Raw genomic sequence first — 19,056 nt, forward strand, 5'->3', positions numbered from 1 at the left:
TTTGTTTGTTTGTTTGTTTGTTTTGCTTTTAACATGGCAAAATTTCCTTACATGTTTTGCTGTCTTTTTCTACTTGTGCTTCTTTCTCTACTCTGCACATTATGTGAGTCGATATGTGCCGTGTATTTACTTTTTTGAATTTCTGTATTTGTAACAGTTTTTGGTTTTGTTTTTTATTTTTTCTTCTGATTTTTTGTGAGCTTCTGGTCGTTGTTTTTGTTGTTATTGTTGTTGTTGCTGTTGTCGTTGCTGTTGCTTTTGCTTTTATTTTCTATTAAATAAATGTCTTTCATTGCGAATTTATAAATAAATAAAATGTTACGTTTTCATTGTCAAAACTTCTGTGAGTGAGTGTATTGCAAAAGAATTACAGAGTTAAAGCTTCATTAAAGTGCAAAGATTAGTGTTAAGTTTAGTTTGTTAAAGGAATGAGAATAGAAAAGGTTCTATATATAAGGATAAATTTATTTGGAAGAAAATAAAATAGTTAACGGAAATTTCTTTATTATTTAAACTAAAGAAAAATTATCCAAAAATAGATGATCAGAAGAAATAGAAAAGGCACAAAAACTTAATTTTATAAATTTATTAAAATATAAATGATTTACTTTAAATAAACATTAAGGCAAAGATATTTATTGTTATTAATTCAGTTATGGACTTGAACAATCACAATCCGTATCACCTTTTATCTGAAAACTGTTACAGTAAAATATTTAATAATTATTTGTTATCGGGCTAATTGGTCAAATTGAAATAGAAACAAAAAAGACACTAAATTATTATTTGTATTTAAAAATCGTTTATACTTTATTAAAAATAATTCTTCCAATATTTTGACTATCTTCGATAGTCATCTACAGGGAAAACTCGGAGGGCACGCCGTAAGTAAAATATTTAATCGCAATCCGTATCACAATCACAATCCGTATCACCTTTTATCTGAAAACTGTTACAGTAAAATATTTAATAATTATTTGTTATCGGGCTAATTGGTCAAATTGAAATAGAAACAAAAAAGACACTAAATTATTATTTGTATTTAAAAATCGTTTATACTTTATTAAAAATAATTCTTCCAATATTTTGACTATCTTCGATAGTCATCTACAGGGAAAACTCGGAGGGCACGCCGTAAGTAAAATATTTAATCGTAAAAGTTAGATCGATTTATAATCCTGACCAAATATGACCACCATATTTAGATAAGTATCCTGCAGATTCCGATACAAAAACCAACGACATCTCACGTTATGATGAAGAACTTTATATCAGCGAAAAGTTAAATTCTGTTTGAACTAATATCTAGTTATCACCTGTAAATTATACTTCAGCCATTGGCAATATCACTAAGTTAAGTTTAATGAAGAATAGAAAGAAAACCTGTATAATGAAGTGAAAAATAAAATTATTTTAGTTTTGAAAAAAGGTATTTTACTTTTTCACATTTAAAAAGTGACTTTCTTTAAAGAAAAGCTATATGCACTAATATTAGTAATTAATCTTCAGACCAATAACTGACAAAAAAAAAATAATAAAACTTTTAATTCTCTTTATTGCTCAATTAATAATCAAAGAATTTGAGAAAATACACATCCTTATCACAAATTCGCATATTCACACGACAAAAGTTGATCACGATTTTAGATCTAGATCAAATCAGCATTTACACAAAATTTTAGTTGATAAATACTGACAATATGTTATATATTTTCCTAACACCTAAGTGGAATTGAAGAACAGAGCACAATAGAAATGTTGATAGTACTGTCCAATCATGAAAACGATTGAAAAGAAAAAGGAAACATTAACACATGGATAGCAATATGTAATATGATTTCCTTAGATACATACCATTATCAGTGAATCGTAATGGAGAGTATTCACTAAATTGCCTTTAACTAAAAAAAGCGAAAAAAATAACTACAGGACAAAACCAAATATTTGATTTCAAATAAAATAGAACTAAAGAGTTAGTCCAATAGCTACACAAATTTTTATTGAAACAATCTGAAGGACGTAAGACACTCCAAGATTTTCTTGAACTTTAATAACGACTTATGTTGGTTTAAAAATAATTCAGAGTACTATGTGGATAACAATTACCTCAATAATCTCACAATAACCTATTACAGATATAAGTTTAATGAGGTATTTACATGCAGATTTCTTAGTAAAGTTTAACATTCAAGGAAAAAAAGTACTGAAAAAGTTTAAATTTTCTATATAAGTATATTTATTTAATTCTTCTTATTTAATTCATATTTAATTATTTTTAGTTGAAAATCAAATCAGTAAAGAACGTAGTATATTTTGGCGCAATGGCGAGTTCTTATTTTATCGGTTTCAAAATGTATAAAATTGAACTATGACCTATAAAATGGCAGGAGATTATACTTAATTCAGAACGTAAAATAATTTTTTAAAAGAAAAAAAAAAGAAGTTGCAGCAACATTACAAAAGTCTTGTACACACGTTTTATAATTGGACGATAGTATAGTGTGTTAGGTCTGTCGCTGAAGTACTGCACAACTATCAAACGTCTACTGACGGACAATGTTTTAGTAACGGTACACAGACCCAAGATATACATTTCCAATATCATGAACCTGCCAACTTTTTTAATGCTCTTCACAAATTAAGGAATTAAAAGAAATCTAACGAATTGAAGTTTTAAAACAAAATGTGTAGTTTTGATTTTGACGATTCAGTATTATATAGTATGGCTTAGATTCAACAACCCTATTCTTAGCTGGCAGTCCACGTACTGTCATATAGAATTATTAATTAGCAATCTTAATCTGTAACTACAGTGATTAATAAGTAATTCCTAAATTTTAACGTGTTTCTCTTTGTTGATAAGTGTATAGCATAAAGAAACATCAAATACTCCTGATATATTGTTCTCACAATTATGAAACTCCTAATTGAAAAATTTAGTAACACAATGGCCTGAAATCAATTTTCTCAACTTAGTACAGTTATATATATATAACTTCTTAACTAACTATAGTTTGGATGTGATTTTAATTGTTTTAGCAGCTTTTATAAATTAATATTTTTAGAAATGTCCAGAAGTTTTTCTTTCTGAAGAAAATTGTATTATATAATTTTATGAAACTGTGTTCATACAAGTCTAATAATGACATTTAATGTAGGATATAAACAGACTAACTCTACTCTTAATTGAAGCTAAAGAAGATATAATTTCCGACACATCTTATTTTCTTCCACTGTGAATTCATTAAACAGGTTTACTTACAGATCACTGCAGACTAGGGAACCATGCTAGAAGATTGAATCTCCCTTTCAATCACACTTGTCGCAGCTTTGGGGACGATGACAGTATGTCTCATCTATGTACTCTGTCTTTAGCCCACCCATGCAGGGCGGCGACTCAACTCTTTAGAGCCCTCTTTCTTAAGGCTCTTGACCAATTACAAGACCTTCCACTAAACAGCATTCTGAGCTTTGCCAAATGTTATAGCTAATTTCAAAATCTGAGTTTCTTCTGTATATGGTAACAAAATAAGCCAAAAGATCTCCTAAGGATCGTCGGTATAACCTAACATACCTTAAGTGTAAAGCTACTTATGCAATAATGTAATATATTTTAAAAGTCATCAGTCATCTTTTGAGCTAAAAGTGCTGAAATCTTCATTTAAAGCAGAAAAATAGACTATAAGCTTTTTTTAGTGAATTGTCAGTGCATATTTAACAATACTTTTAAGCGATTCACTATTCGGACTGCCCACTCATTGTAAAAACTCGATTATATATAAATCTAATATATAATTGTTTCTATTGATATTACAGTACATAAACTAATATTTTTATTATTCTAAAACTTTGAAACATGTCCTTAAGCACAACTTAAACATTATTTTCATTTTTATTTTATTTTTTTCCCATGAACGAGTATTTTAGTGATTTTTTCTTTTCATAAATGACACCATATGAAATTTATTATACACAACTAACTTGGTAAACATCCGCAGGAAATGGACTATGGCACTATAATGTGTTGGGCGGATAACAATGTTGGACAGCAAAAGGAACCTTGCGTGTTTCATTTAATAGCAGCGGGCAAACCTGAAATTCCTGCCAACTGTACGGTGTTCAATCAGACGTCAGATTCACTTGAAGTCTATTGTATTGAAGGTAAGTGGATTCATAAGCTCTGCTACATAAAAATGAAATATTTTATTCGACATACAGAAAACAAAAACAAATTCATGATATGTTTTCAAATAAGAGCCCCAAATACACGAATCATTGCACTGAAAGCAATATGATAAATATAAATAGAAAGCGTAATGGCAGCGGCAATGGCATAAAAATCAACCTACTGGGTATTGATAAAAGAGCCATATAAATAGGGATATTTCTATAAAAAGGATGTACACTTATACATACAGACGTATAATAAGTGTATTATATTTATGCAAAATATTGCATTATTTTACATACTATTTTAGTGTAGTATGGCACGCAAAGATCGCTTTTGAATTCTGTGGAATTCGTGCTTTTACTACCTTTTTCAGGGTTTCAATACAATACGTATTCCACAACAATGAGTTGACCTAAAGCTTACTTTCTCGTCTTTCCATAAAAATCACACAGTGTTGATTGACATTTTCACTGACACTTCCGTTTCCGTTTGTTGTGCTTGAGAATGAATTGATATTTTTGTTAACGAATGTTAGCAGCTGTTGGGTGGAAAATTGTTCGCTTGAAGTTGAGCTATATTAATGTCTGTACAAATGACCATGGGCATTTTCGGAAATATGCTCCCACCAAATGATTGCTTTCGAAATTTTTAACTACAAATAAAGTTTTCTTCCTCCAATAAAAATTTAAACTTTAATTATTCATTAATTAATAAATTGAGTTTGATGTCAATTGATGAAAAAGTTATGACATTTTTTAATTGTTCTGGATTAACAAGAAGTAAGCAATCTTAGAATTATTATCTGTTAACGGTCGACTTAAGATTATGTATCGCTTCTACAAGAATTGATTTCATGAAATCATGGTAGGTTTTTCCGATTACACTGATAAGATAAAAGTTGCTCTACCCATCCATCGCAGATTGCTCATTCTTGTAAGGAGCTTTAATTGATCTTTTTACATTTCAATAAAAGTACTTCATTCTCAGCCTAAATTTGATTATGTAGAAAAGAAAATTTATAACAAGTCCGTTTTGATTTTCAAGGCAGACAGCGAATTCTTTTCAACATTTATTTAATCATGACAAAAAAATGAGTTCAGTCTGGTAACATAACCATCGTATTCCCCAAATATGACCCTCTATAACATTATTTTATTTTATTCCTTAACTTAAAAGAAATATCAGATAAATTTCAAGACTATAACGTTCCAACAGCGTTTTATAAGTTGGATTGCACAGTGATATAAAAGAAATGGAATAAATATCGATAAGGACGATGGACTTTCAAAGAAGTGTTTTCCTAAACATTTGTTTAGTATGGATACTGCGTTATTTATATCCACTTCGCAATGAGTGTTAAAATGATGACTACTGAAACGTATTAAGAAGTTCGTCCAATTGTTTGGATTGGTTAGAAGAAAGAGATTCAATGATTTTCTTAATGATTTCTAATGGAAATTATTTTTAGAAATCTAACTAGGAAAATATCAAATCATATCAAATATCTAATCTTTAAGACTACTTTCAATGATTTGTGTACTGATATTTTACTTTAAAAAGAAATATTATGTTAAGACAATTTTTAAAAAAATTCTTTAAACTGAAAGTGGTCATCCAAATTCGACTAATGAAAATTTGACACATTATTCGATTTATTAATAAATTGAAAATTTCTAAACTAAAAGTAAATGTTTTAAGTAAATAGTGATATATGGCATTTATGCAGATTAGTGTCTCAGCTGCAGTCTTCAACTAGCTATGTTGCTATGGTGAAGAAAGAACATATATGTTTATATATTTATTAAAATACTAATCTAAAAGTAAATTCAAAAACGATTATAACTAAATATATGAGTTAAATTTATAAAACTTATAGCTTTTGTTTTGATTTAGTTAAGTTTTTCCTAACTGAAGTTCTTACCAAAATTGATCATGAACTCCAGTTCGAAATAAAAATATTAAAACAACATATAATCTCTCAAATATGCAGACATAAATCCATGTTATCAAGCCCCTTTCATATCCATTCTTCGCCTACTTATCGGAGCAACGCACTCTCTTCCATAATTCCATATTTCGTTATTCGAAAGAATATGCGAATTAAATTTCAACTTCAACTTAAACGATTTTCTTTTAGTTGCTAGCAATTTGACAGTACAAATTTTGATGCCTTCATTACTTATTTTATTATGCAGTTTTTAGTGTTTGGAAATCAGTTTTAGTTGCTGCATTTGTTGCATTTGCTGCAGTGCTACGACTACACTTTCTACTGAATAAATGCTGATGCTTTGCTCAGCTCTTCGATGCTTTTGCATTATTCACGTTGAAATTTATTTCGTTTGCTATTTTCACCTCTTAAGGATTTATTTTTTAAAATTTTCTCATAGCTGATGTAATCGAAAAGTTGCAGCGTGTATATCAGATTTGACTTTACGTATTGCAACAACTTGTCTGCATGCCTGTCTCCGGTTTTACAGAAAACATATTTGGAAGTTTGGCATGATGCAGATATGCATGCAGTGTACAGATGACAGCACGTGTTCATATTGCGAAAGTGCACTCAAGTTGCTCATGTATTTTAAATAAGACAGCAAAGATGTTGCATTGAAGTTGAAGTGAATTGATTGTTGTTTGTGAAGCCAACAGCAGAACAGCAGAATTGCAGAAGCAGCAAAGCATGACTGAGAATTGCAAAATTCGTTCGTTTACTGCTAAAAATTGTAGCTTAAATATTCAGACTCTTTATAGGCAAAAAAAAGGATTTAAGTTTCTTGAGATATCTTTTTTTGTGTGGATATAGTCGTCTGTTTATTTGTTATTTATATAAGAGGAAATTGCTTTCATTCAATCTCGATTGATTATGTTTTTTTGAAAGATTTAAATATGGATTGAGCTTTCAGTTACTCTTAGGTCAATGAGGGAGGCTTTTAAATTATGCACTTAAATATGCAATACAAAATAATTTCCTTATTTTAAACTAATTGACATACTTATCTTTAAGAACTAGAAGGAACTAATAAAAAAGTTTATTTTAAACTAAAAATATCGAAAAATTAGAACAAAAACATTTGCGGATGTTTACAGTGACTGTAAAACTTATATATGCAATTATATTTTTTTTTTGACCCTGTAAATATGCTTTAAATTTTGCAAGTGAATTCTTTCGATATTAAACTACGAGAGAAGAAAAAAGAGACTGAGCAGGAGAAATATATTTAGTTTATAGTTATTTTCGATTTTCTTTATATCCAAAAATTTTTTCTTCGAGCTTAAATCACTCGCCACAGTTAAAATGTTACGGTTTGTAGAATATTTGCCTAATGAATTTTTTACGCATAATAATAACTTAATTTTATTTACTTTACATTTAACAAAACTGCCGAAAGTAACAAAAAGTTATAATATGAAATTTAATTTTATTAACCCACTTGATGAGCTGAGGGCAGAACTTCACTTGTATGCTCCGGCAAAAGAGTTTGTGCTTTATTATTGCTTCTGTCCTTTTTTTTGCTTTTTCCTTTTAGTTACTTTTACGCGTCTTTATATTTTGTTAAGGTACTTTAGTTTTTTAATTTCATGCCAAAAATAAGCACTGCAAAACCGAGAAAAAAATATCCGCAACAATTTCAATGAAACTTTTAATGATGATGCTGATGACTAGCATAATAATGCAACAAGCAGCATTTACTGCCGCACGGCTGCACTGTTAAGGTTCTGAGCTTGCCAACACTTAATGCAACAAAAACATTGTAAACTTTTGCTTAATACCAGATCTTTAATTATAAAAAATACTCCGTACTCCGAAACTTTAATTGAAAAAAAACCAGCAGTTTATATAAGTTTTTAGCTGATTTTTATGCTGATGAAAAATATTTGCAATGTAACGCAGTTTAGTGGCGAAGTATGTCGAGTTTTTTTTAATGCCACAAAGTTTAATGAATACAGAAAATGCTTTCTAAAGTTTATGGAGCTTAAGTGCAGAAAATTTAATTCCATTTCTATGTTTATTTTACGATTTTACTGCAACTTTAATCAGTTACTAAAATTGAACTCGGTATAATCTGTCTGAACTTTATCAAGATCTATGAAATTAAGTTGTTGCGATGAATGAATTAAAAAAAGCAATGAGTTTTACTATAGTTTGTAATTAAATTCTTCAATAACTTCATATCATTTAATTTTGAAACATAATTTCTAATTAATTTTTAGCTAGAAAATAAAAAAATAGGGAAATATTCCTAAAGATGACTATCGAAGATCGTCGACATATCGGAAAAATATTTTACTAAAATATGAATTTTTTTTAAATATAAATAAATATAAATAATAAATTATAGTATTTTTATTACTATTTAAATGACCTATTAGCCCGCTAGTAAATTATTATAGAATAAAAATCGAAAAATAGAATGAAAAATGTAGATACTAGTCTATATCATGGAGGTTATTAAGGCTTAGTTAGCCCTTACGAAAAGTTGTGGTGTTTTATTTTGAATATAAGCTTTCATACTAAAGGCATTTTATTCAAATCTTTCATATATACTTTAATTTCGTACGGAGTAATTTCTTAGACACACACATTGTGGATATAGAGCAGATATTTAATAAAGTGGTTTCCTCGAATAAACACACGTAGTCTAAAGAATGTTGGGCAATTATAAAGACGATGAGTAACATTCTAATCTACAACTTCAAATTGTAGTTGTTAAACGAAGCTAATATCTGGTACACGATTCTTTATACTGCGCAATATGCCGGTAGTAGAGCAATTGTTATGGACAATGAGAAGCTATCATAACCAATCTCCTTCACTATTTATATGTGATTAAAGTTCGGAAGTATTATATATTTTAAGTAATTTGTCATCAGTGTTTTTCATACCAACTTTGTTTTTGCATTTTAACATATTCTTAAATCGTGTTTAATTGTGTATCTTCAACATCTAATACACATATCGACCTGATAATTGCCAGGAATGTCGCTGTTCCCTAAATACATTACGAGGCAACCAACAAATGCATCAGCATAGCATTGAAAGAAAAAAATGTCATATACCTCATATTTACCTCTACTCCAAAACTATCTACTTACGATGGACTAGCATTTTTCACACGCAGACCAGAATGTCTTCAAAAAAAAAACAGCCAACAAATGCATCAGTATAGCATTGAAAGAAAAAAATGTCATATACCTCATATATAGCTCTACTCTAAAACTATCTACTTACGATGGACTAGCATTTTTCACACGCAGACCAGAATGTTCTCAAAAAAAATATCAGTGGTCAATGAACAGCGTGGAACCGTGCTTTCCTCTCCATTCAAATTCAGTATTGGATATGCGCTCCGGTCACCATATTCTCAGTATTCTTCTTCAGCATTTGTTTATAAATACTGGGATGTACAGTTGAATAGGAGCCGTAATAAAACGTTGATTTGGTTTTACTCAGTCGAGCCGAGATGTCTTCCGCATCATCTTTATCTGTGATGATGCTGCTCAAATATGTAAATGATTTTGCTTCATTGCCAATTCTGATGGATGGAGGATCCTGGATAGTGTAACCGCTGTACATGACTTTTTTTTTATGGTTTATGTACAGGTCAGCATTGGTCGTACAGGAACAAAGTATGTCAATTTTGTTGTGTAACTCAAAACTTTTGTAACTCAATATCGCCTAATTTGCTACAGGTTGTCCATATTGAGGCATGCTTGTGTCTGCAATATTGTTTAGTTTTTTGTTATTAAAAATTTTAAAAACTGCTTGCATTTTCAACGATTGTCTTATAGTTTATCATATTTCATGATGTATTAACTTCATGTACTCAAAATCTGACTCATGTGGGACAAGACTGTAAGCCTGTTTACAAGACTGCATGCTTATAATTGTAATGTTTACCTTCTGCTCAAAAAGTATGCGGATTTTGTTATTTGTTAACTACTCCTTAAGTAATAGACCTTTTCCAAAAATTTTTTTTGTTATGTTGACATATGGTACAAGTTTGAGCGCCATCTGTCAATTAGTTTGTTTACAGCAGCTGTTAATGTGAAACTACCTTAAGTGCATTCAACGATTTTTACTATGGAAAATTGTCGTTGTACGCGATTTTTTGACCAAACATGGCACCACTGTCATCGCTCAAGAACCATATTCACCAGATCTGGAACCGGGCGACTTTTTCCTGTTCCCGAATCTCAAATTGCCCCTTCGTGGTACGTGGTAAGCGTTTTGAGTCGATTGAATAGGTAAAAGAGAATTCGCTGAAGGAACTAAAAGCCATACCTGCACTGGCCTACGAAAAGTGTACGGAAGATTGGATTAAGCATTGGCATGTGTGTATCGCTTCAGGAGGAGCATATTTTGAAGGAGATCAAATAAATTTGCAATAAAATTTAAATTTGTGTTTTATTTACAAAATCCGAGTACTTTTTGAGCAGAAGGTATATATAATAAACAATTACAAAATATTTAATCTAATAACGAATATAAGAAATAATTAAAAAATTGTTTTAAATAAGTATTTTGTGGAAAAATTAAGTTTGGCATATCAAAGTATTTTATGGCTAATATTTGCCAATAGAAAAATAAGCCAGTAATATAGCTCACTCAGAGGTGCTTTATGTGGTGGGATCTTGAACTTCATCTCTTAATTTAATAATTAGTGAGGTATTCCTTTCAAAGTATGAAACAGTTTATATTTTCAGTAAGTTATTTCTTGGAAAATTTATTCATATACAATTCTCCATCTAAATTTTTTATATTTCTTCTATTTATATTAAATTGAATGTTAAGGCAGACGTATCTATATAAAATATGCACATTTTGGTAAACAATAACTTCCTAAAATCAAAAAATTATCACATGTGAAACATTAATACTAAGTTTAATACAAAAGAATTCTATTAACATGTGTAAATACACACCTACAAGTTTATTATTAACATATAACAAACAAATATTTAATTAAATCAGTTGCCAGTTGCTTTCAAAAATTGATTAAATGTGTGTTTTTGTACATGATTTCAATAACGAAATTTCTCGTTAGAGAAAAATATTAATTTGCCAGGACGCCAGTGCGTATGAGTGTTCACAAATGGAATTGATTTTAACATAATTCAAAATGAAAATTCTATTACAAACATAAAAGGACACGCGCTTAAATGCTAATAAATATTTATTTATATATGCTTTCATAGAGAATATAGAAAGTTTGAAAACCAAATAAATGTTTATATACATATATATGTTAGATACTGTTATATTGTGTATGTAACAATACTCGTATATGCGATGTAAAAGCATAAATCAACTTGCACAAATATAAAGCATCCAAGTTAATATTTCGATGGAATAAATTCAAAATTAAAAAATAAATTTAATTAAAATTCAAGCATTTTTATTTTTTTTTATAAACAATTTTTTCAACAATTATTTTTGTTCGTATTTATTTGTATTTTTAATAATAAATTGATTTCATTTTTATTTGCACAACCTCATTGAAATGTCAAATTTAAATTAAAATAAAAATAAAGCATTTGTTTTTTATTTTCTATTTCAAAAAATCAAATAATTTCTAATATAATTTATATTTGTTCAAATATTTACTATCATTTTTTTGCTCCGACATTTAAAGAAAATGTGGACAAACCACTTCAATATAAATATTAATAATAATTGTGCATAACTGCTAAATTGAGGGAGAAAATGAAGAAAAATAATTAAAATTTTCTTTTCGTTTCATACACTTGAAGACTAGAAGTCCTAAAGTCCTAAAGTAAAACGTCAAACCAATGCAGACTATTGTATTTGCCCATCAAGTCAATTGCTCTACTTTTGAAAATTAACTTCGCGTAAAATAGGCACCGAAACTGTTGACTTAAAAACGTTTCTTTTGAACTTCTAACCTCCGATGCTCCTCGCAAATACACTTCCCACTATAATTCTAAAAATAATACTATTGTTCCTACAGTTCGACACTATTGTGTTAGAGAAGCGTGTCCACAACTCAATGCCACTTATCATAAAATTTCTTATTATTTGTTTATTAAGAGGGAAATATTAAACCAAAAAAAAAAAAAAAGAAATTAAATAAGAAAAAATAATATTAAAATTAATGGAATTCGAAACTGACTGCTTCAGTGTCTTACATTTTTTCAGCTTCATTATTTTTCAATTTAACTAAATTGTTGACCACATTCAAGTGGCTTCTCTCTACTCGGCCTGTTCATTTTCCTTTGTTTATTAATTCTTTACAATTTCTTTCATTCTATGATTTCGGCTTGGCTTTTGCAATTTGGACTACGTTCGCAAATAGGCTTTGATGGTGGCTTACGTCAGTGGTTTCAAATGGAATTGTTTGATCAACACAATGGCATGATGCAGGCCAATATTACTTCTAAGTACCCAATGTTTACAGTAGCAGGACTGGATTCTGGACGATTTTTTAAGATTTTCATATATGCAGTGAATTTACGTGGACGTAGCGAAGCAGTGCTAATCGAGGGTTACACATTAAAGGCAGCTGAAAAGCAAACAGGTGAGTAACCGATACAAATCGACTATATTAACACATGAAATAATATAAACTATATCTATTACACATCAAATTCTTAGACACCTTTCAAATCCAACTTTATATCAATTCTAAAATTTAGTTGTAGTGCCAATGATGAAAAAAAGCATCATCAAGCAAATCAAATTTGCGTGGAATGTAGTTCTTTCCAGAGAGCTCGCAAAATTATATTACAAAGATTTATATATGTGTATTATAGCAACAGGCTTTTCAAAACTGCACATATTCAGAGTCATCAATTCACCAAAAAATTAGTGAAAACAGGTGGTTATTTATTCATATTGCATTCATGAAGTCTTACTTTCTGACACCAATTAAATTCTAATTAATTAAAGTAGAAGATAAGCTAATAGGTAATTCTCAAGGTTCCCTTAGTTTTGTTCATATATGAAGATTATCTAAGAACAATTTTCTAGAATTAAAAATATTAAGCAACAAACTTAGTTCCTTCTAAAATATGCGCATGTTAGAAAATGAATTATATTTTTTTATGAAAAAAACAGTGATTTTATTATATTAAATACATTAAATATTTATTGAAGCAAACGTTTTACCATCCAAAAAATTTTGCATAGACCCGAATAAATAATAATAAGAAGATCGAGATCTGGAGAATCGAGATCCAAGCTGTCAAAGCTTCTGACAAGTTACTTATCTCATATTAGTGTGGTATTATATATGTATATTATGTATATGTGTATATGTAATCTTATATATGGAGTCACCAATTATCTTAGTAGAAATTTGATCTTTTCTCTTAATTAGTTCCGGACATTCCTGTTCAGGAGCACATTTAATTTTTCCAGTTGTTGACAGTACACTTTAGATCGTTTATGCGATAAAAATGAAAACAAAAATCACTTTTTTTGAGATCTCTCCAAAAAGATATCAACACCTTTTCTTATGAATACCGGTTTTTAAAATATTTTTAGCCGATTTATTTTTTTTACTGCATAATATTTTGCATTTAACAATTTTCGTTCACAATATTAATATTTTTCAAAGATAGAATATTTTCTTTGACATTCCAAATCATTAATGTCAACGTGAAGGAATAAGTTTTTTTTCCGTAAGAACATTAGAAACCTATATGCCTTTATATAAGTATAAGGGATAAACTACGATAAATTCAATCTTGAGTGATCTCCCGAATTGTTGTCCACCGATTTGCATCAATTAATTCCTTTATTATGTCTTCATATGATTTAACTAACCTTCGAGAATGTGATCCATTTTTATCGAAATTACTGGATCGAATTGATGCAAGGCCATTTTAGCAGTGGCATTCTGTCAATATACCTTTTCATACACATCGAATAATTGTTTTCCTGCCAAAGCAACATTTTTACGTTTTCGATAAGAATAAAATAAAAGGACAAATATGTCAAAAGCTAATCTTGTTACTTGCTATTTGGCATTTGACATAGTCTGGCACGACGGCCTGATAGTTAAAATATCTCGTTTTGGTATCCCAGTCGGGCTAATCAAAATTCTCGGCAGCTTCCTGCGCGAGAAGTTGTTTTGTGTAAGAATCAACAGTACCATCTCATCAGTGCGAAGAATAAAAGCCGGTGTTCCTCAAGGATCTCCACTCTCCCCCTTGTTGTACAACATCTTCACGTCTGACATCCTAATGCTAAGTCCCTCGGTGCTAACCTCATACACAGTGGACACTTGTTTGAAATGTGGCCAACACGCTGCAGGAGCATGTTAATTTCATCCTGGAGTTCTTCCAGAATTGGAGAATAAAAATTAACAATGAGAAAACTAAACCCCTATTTATTACTCGTAAATACAGGCAACATCAACCGAGAGTGAAAGTTGGTAACATGGCGATTAATTGAGAGGACAACAGTAAATACTTAGGAATCAAGTTTGATAAGCGGTTCACTTGGAACTAGCACATACAAGTCAAAAGAAGTAGTTGCGCAAAAACACTGCATTGCTTACTGCACTGCTTTCAAAAACAACCTCAGCGCGAAGAATGGAAAGCTGATCTATAGCGAGATAATTAGACTACTTTAAGGGTGTATCGGGTATAGCAAAGCTGCTGACTCTACTCTCAAAAAGCTACAAGTTGCTCAAAGTCAGGCTCTCCAAAGGTTCTTTAAAGTGTTACGGTACATCCACACGTATGACATGCTAAGAGACCTTAGAATAGATAGAGTCAAAAAATACATAAGGGACAGAGCTCTGAAGCTATATGCGAAAACCGACAGGATGCCCTACTTACCACTATCTAATCTCAGAGTAATTATTCACCACACGGGGCGGTACGCAGATCTTAGATCAATCATTGAATAATCACGAAGATTATGAGAAATACTCAAATTAGTCAGTGATATGGATGGGACTCTGCAGAAACCTCCCACCCATCATAAAGTAAAAGTGCCCAGATGCATTAACTCGGAAAGGCTCAACATAACTTGCTATTTTTAAAGAAGAAATTAACAAAAAGCTACTGAATGCTCTTTTGGTCAAGCGGATTTCAGTTTTGAAGCCGTTTTCGTATTTTTCAAGCCTACATATACTAACAAAATGTCAATATGTTTTCAACTAATATCGGTAAAATAGAGTAAGCAGTTGGCAGTGCATATACAATGATACCTCGGGTACCTGCAGCTTTAAAGAAATTTTACCCCAACTTCAAATTTTTAATGCTTTTAATTTACTATAAAAAGTAAAACTTGTCAGATACTTACACATAAACATATTTTCATTGTTATCTGTACTTTAAAGATATCTACAGCACAATAAGTTAATTATTGAAATATAAGTGAAAATCATGAAATATGTTTATTTAGAATCTAGTGTATCCTACTCAATAAGCCAAGTTCCAATTAGTCCATTTGATTTGCACGAAAGAAAATAAACGGTCCAAATAAGAAGTTGTTACACCCAAGCTGCTTCCAATTCCTATTTCTCCCATTAAAAGCAATTCTCAAAACACTTTCAACTTCACAATTACTTAGCAAATAATAATTATCACAAACATTCGCATTTTTATCGCATATGTCAGCCATATTTCAGAATATCAAATACGTACTATTCTAGTATCTTAACTTCTGAATCCTCAAGAAACAAGATTATTTTAAAATTTTAAATACCAAAGAACTCCAAAAGTTTTTATTAAAAGAGAACAAAGTAACTGATCATTTAACATTGATCTTGAAACTTAATCACAAATGACGTACTAAAAAAAATTTCATAATATGAAAGATTAGCATGGGTACAGTACCTTTAAATATCCTCAAAAATGGTAACACCCTTCATAACCTCTTTATAGCGCAGTGTAGGCAACCCTCCAGTATAAAATTTCACTTACTCACTTATTTAACTACTACATCAAAGAAGGAACTAAATAACAAATCATTAAGACGGAGAAATCGTAAAGCAAGAGCTTTAGAGCAACGCAACTTGGAGTCTGCTGCAGACTAGCCCTTAAACCTATTTAAACCAATTTGATGGTCTTAGTGAAAATTTTTTTATGACCCAACCTCTAAAACATGATCGGAAAAACTGCTGTTAACATGGTGACGGAAGATAAACGTACAACTCCAGTGCAATAGATCTGTTATATTAGTTAACTTTCATGCACTGCTTGAATTGATGTAAACAGACTTCACTTTATCTGTAATGGATCGGTGATCAATATTGACCGATGTTTCGCATGAATTATAGGTCTTCTCTTCTCAATAATGGTTATGCCACTATACATTGCCGAGAGAAAGAAACTAGACTAGATGCGCAATCAATTCAAATGAAGCTGTTTATTCACACAAGAATTGCTGTAAATCAGTTAGTAAGTAGAACGGTTGTGGATTAATCCATAAACTTAAATTAGAGCTCTTCTTGAAATAAAATGAGTTTGTGAAATTAAAATTCACAAACTTGATGGGTAGCCATCAAGTCCTATTTGATGTTTCTACAAAAACAATGTTTTTCTTGAAATGTGTATTTTGGAACAAGTTTAAAACCTGCTTATTAGATAATCTAAAATGCGTATATTGTGATTAATAAATTGACCAAAATTGTCATCATATTTTCGATAAAATTAATCTCCTTTAATGTGATTATAACAAATGTAAGTCCTTCTAAACTGTTAAGATTGATTAAATATCAGTAGTATGTCAAACTACCATTTATTGATTGACATGATTACTGCAATAGTTGTACATCAGAGAACACGAGGATATATCTGCTTACATTTCTAATTGAGAAGTCGCCACAATGATTTTATCTTCTTTGGAATATTTCTTCCAAAAGTACTAATCAGATATCATTAATATAGTTACTATAGATTTTGACCGAATTATTCAAGCGATAAAACGACATCATATTACTTTATCTGGTCCAGCATAGATAGACTTCTTATGGCTTAAATGAATCCTTTCGCACAAGGAACACAGTACAACAAAGATCTTCCACTTGCTTCGTTTCATAAATTGTACTGAGATATTGGTTTGTGTCGTTATTTGTATTGTGAAAATATAGATTGGTCATATTTTAATACGTTAAGTCACCATTATTATAGCCTTTCAGTAAAAAATAACTTCTGAACCTGTTTAACAGCTTTTTACCACGAATTACAAATGACAAAATCTTTTTGAAAGACTTTTGTGCCAGAATCGATAAAATCTTACAAACGCTATTCCGGTCGTTCTTACAGGGATCTTACGAAAACCTCCTGTTCCCGAAACTCAAATCGCCTTTTCGTGGTAAGCGTTTTGAGTCGATTGAATCGGTAAAAGAGAATTCGCTGAAAGAACTAAAAGCCATACCTTCACGGGCCTACGGAAAGTGTATGGAAGTTTGGGTTAAGCGTTGGCATGTGTGTATTGCTTCAGAAGGAGCATATTTTGAAGCAAATAAAATAAATTTGGAATAAAATTTAAGTTTCTGTGTTTTATTTTCAAAATCCGAGTACTTTTTGAGCATGGGGTATACTACTACAGTATACAGTATCTAGTATGGTATATAGTGTCGTATAAGCGTATAAGTATTTCCATATTATAATCATATTATAACATATAAGAAATATTTGACATTGCAACTCTACTTTGTTAAGTTTGATTTTCGACAAACATTATCGCGTAAATTTGACGAGAATGAATGAGGCAATATACCACTGATAGACAAAAAGAACAGTTCGTGTCAATTCTGAGCCGTTCGACCACAACAATAATATTGCTATTTTTGATTCACTCTTTTATTTCTTTAGAGACGGAGAGTAAGGTCGACTCTTAGTTAGTAAGATGACCTCATATAAATCAACTCGACTTCAGATATAACATTTATAGAAGTTATTTGTGAAAAAATCTTGAAGTTATCCGACAGGAAAAGTCTTTTCATATTTTTAAGGATTATTTAATACATAAAAATAATTTCCCACAAAATTTACGATAAGAATTATTCAAAATAGGCAGAAAACATAATTTTATTACATCCAACTCATTCCCAAAATAATAAAATGCTCAATGAATTTTAAATTCTTTAAGTAATTGACGAACAAGAAAAAAGTCGTTAATGTTAAATTATGCAAAAAATTTTAAGAAAATTTAATTTACGCTTAAGTAGCGAAATTGCAACTTTACTGTCAAAGCAATGAGGGAAAGATTATAAGCGAAAGAAAAAAGGAGCAGAAATAAAAAAATTAAAAATAAAAATGCGGCACAAAGGCACAAATTTAAAATGATTAACTTTAATGAAACACAGGCAACCCTAAAAAAGTAAATTGCAACCCTAATTAGAAGCAAGGCACTAACAACAAAAACGAGGCAGGGAAGTGGGTAAAACCAGTAGCGCAATTGGTAAGCAAGTTAAGAAGTTTCAAGGAAGAAAGAGACTAACAAAAAGCAACAGAAAGTGGGAAGAAAACAATATCAGAGAAACTGCTATAAGGAAAAAAATGAGATAGCAAACGAAAAAAATTAAAAATTAGCATTTTAAGAAATATTACCGAACTGACTAAGACGAGTGACGGAAAGTAAATTGGCAAGGGTATAACAGACAATAAAGGAATGATATTGCCGTAGATATCAATGTTGATGGTAATGTTGATGGAGCCGACGATGATGATGACGCTGATGGCGAGACATATTTATGCTAATTGGGGAAGCAAATATTAAGTAAAATGTTGAACTGAACAAGTGGCGATTAAGAAAAAGGTGCATTTAAGTGCAAATATTTAACACAAAAGCAATTGGAATTAATGATATTTTTCTTTTTTTTTAAGAAAATTTTAGCCAACTTAATTAGTTCTAGATTGACTTAATAGGAAATAAGAGGGATAGATTAGAAATATATTGCTCTAGC

At 30.3% G+C, this 19,056-nt stretch overlaps 1 protein-coding gene across 1 annotated transcript in view; it reads left to right on the forward strand.

Annotated features, from left to right (window-relative positions):
- The first annotated feature begins 4,003 nt into the window (after positions 1-4,003).
- The window catches only part of LOC119675656, a 16,250-nt gene continuing 1,197 nt past the window's right edge, over positions 4,004-19,056 (forward strand). Inside the window, exons 1-2 of the mRNA XM_038086863.1 lie at positions 4,004-4,161; positions 12,484-12,705. Of these exons, the coding sequence (XP_037942791.1) occupies positions 4,020-4,161; positions 12,484-12,705 (364 nt within the window). The 5' untranslated portion in view covers positions 4,004-4,019. The remainder of the gene's footprint in view (positions 4,162-12,483; positions 12,706-19,056) is intronic.

This window comes from Teleopsis dalmanni, chromosome 2, assembly GCF_002237135.1.
Source record: "Teleopsis dalmanni isolate 2A chromosome 2, ASM223713v2, whole genome shotgun sequence".
Taxonomy (NCBI): Eukaryota; Metazoa; Arthropoda; class Insecta; order Diptera; family Diopsidae; genus Teleopsis; species Teleopsis dalmanni.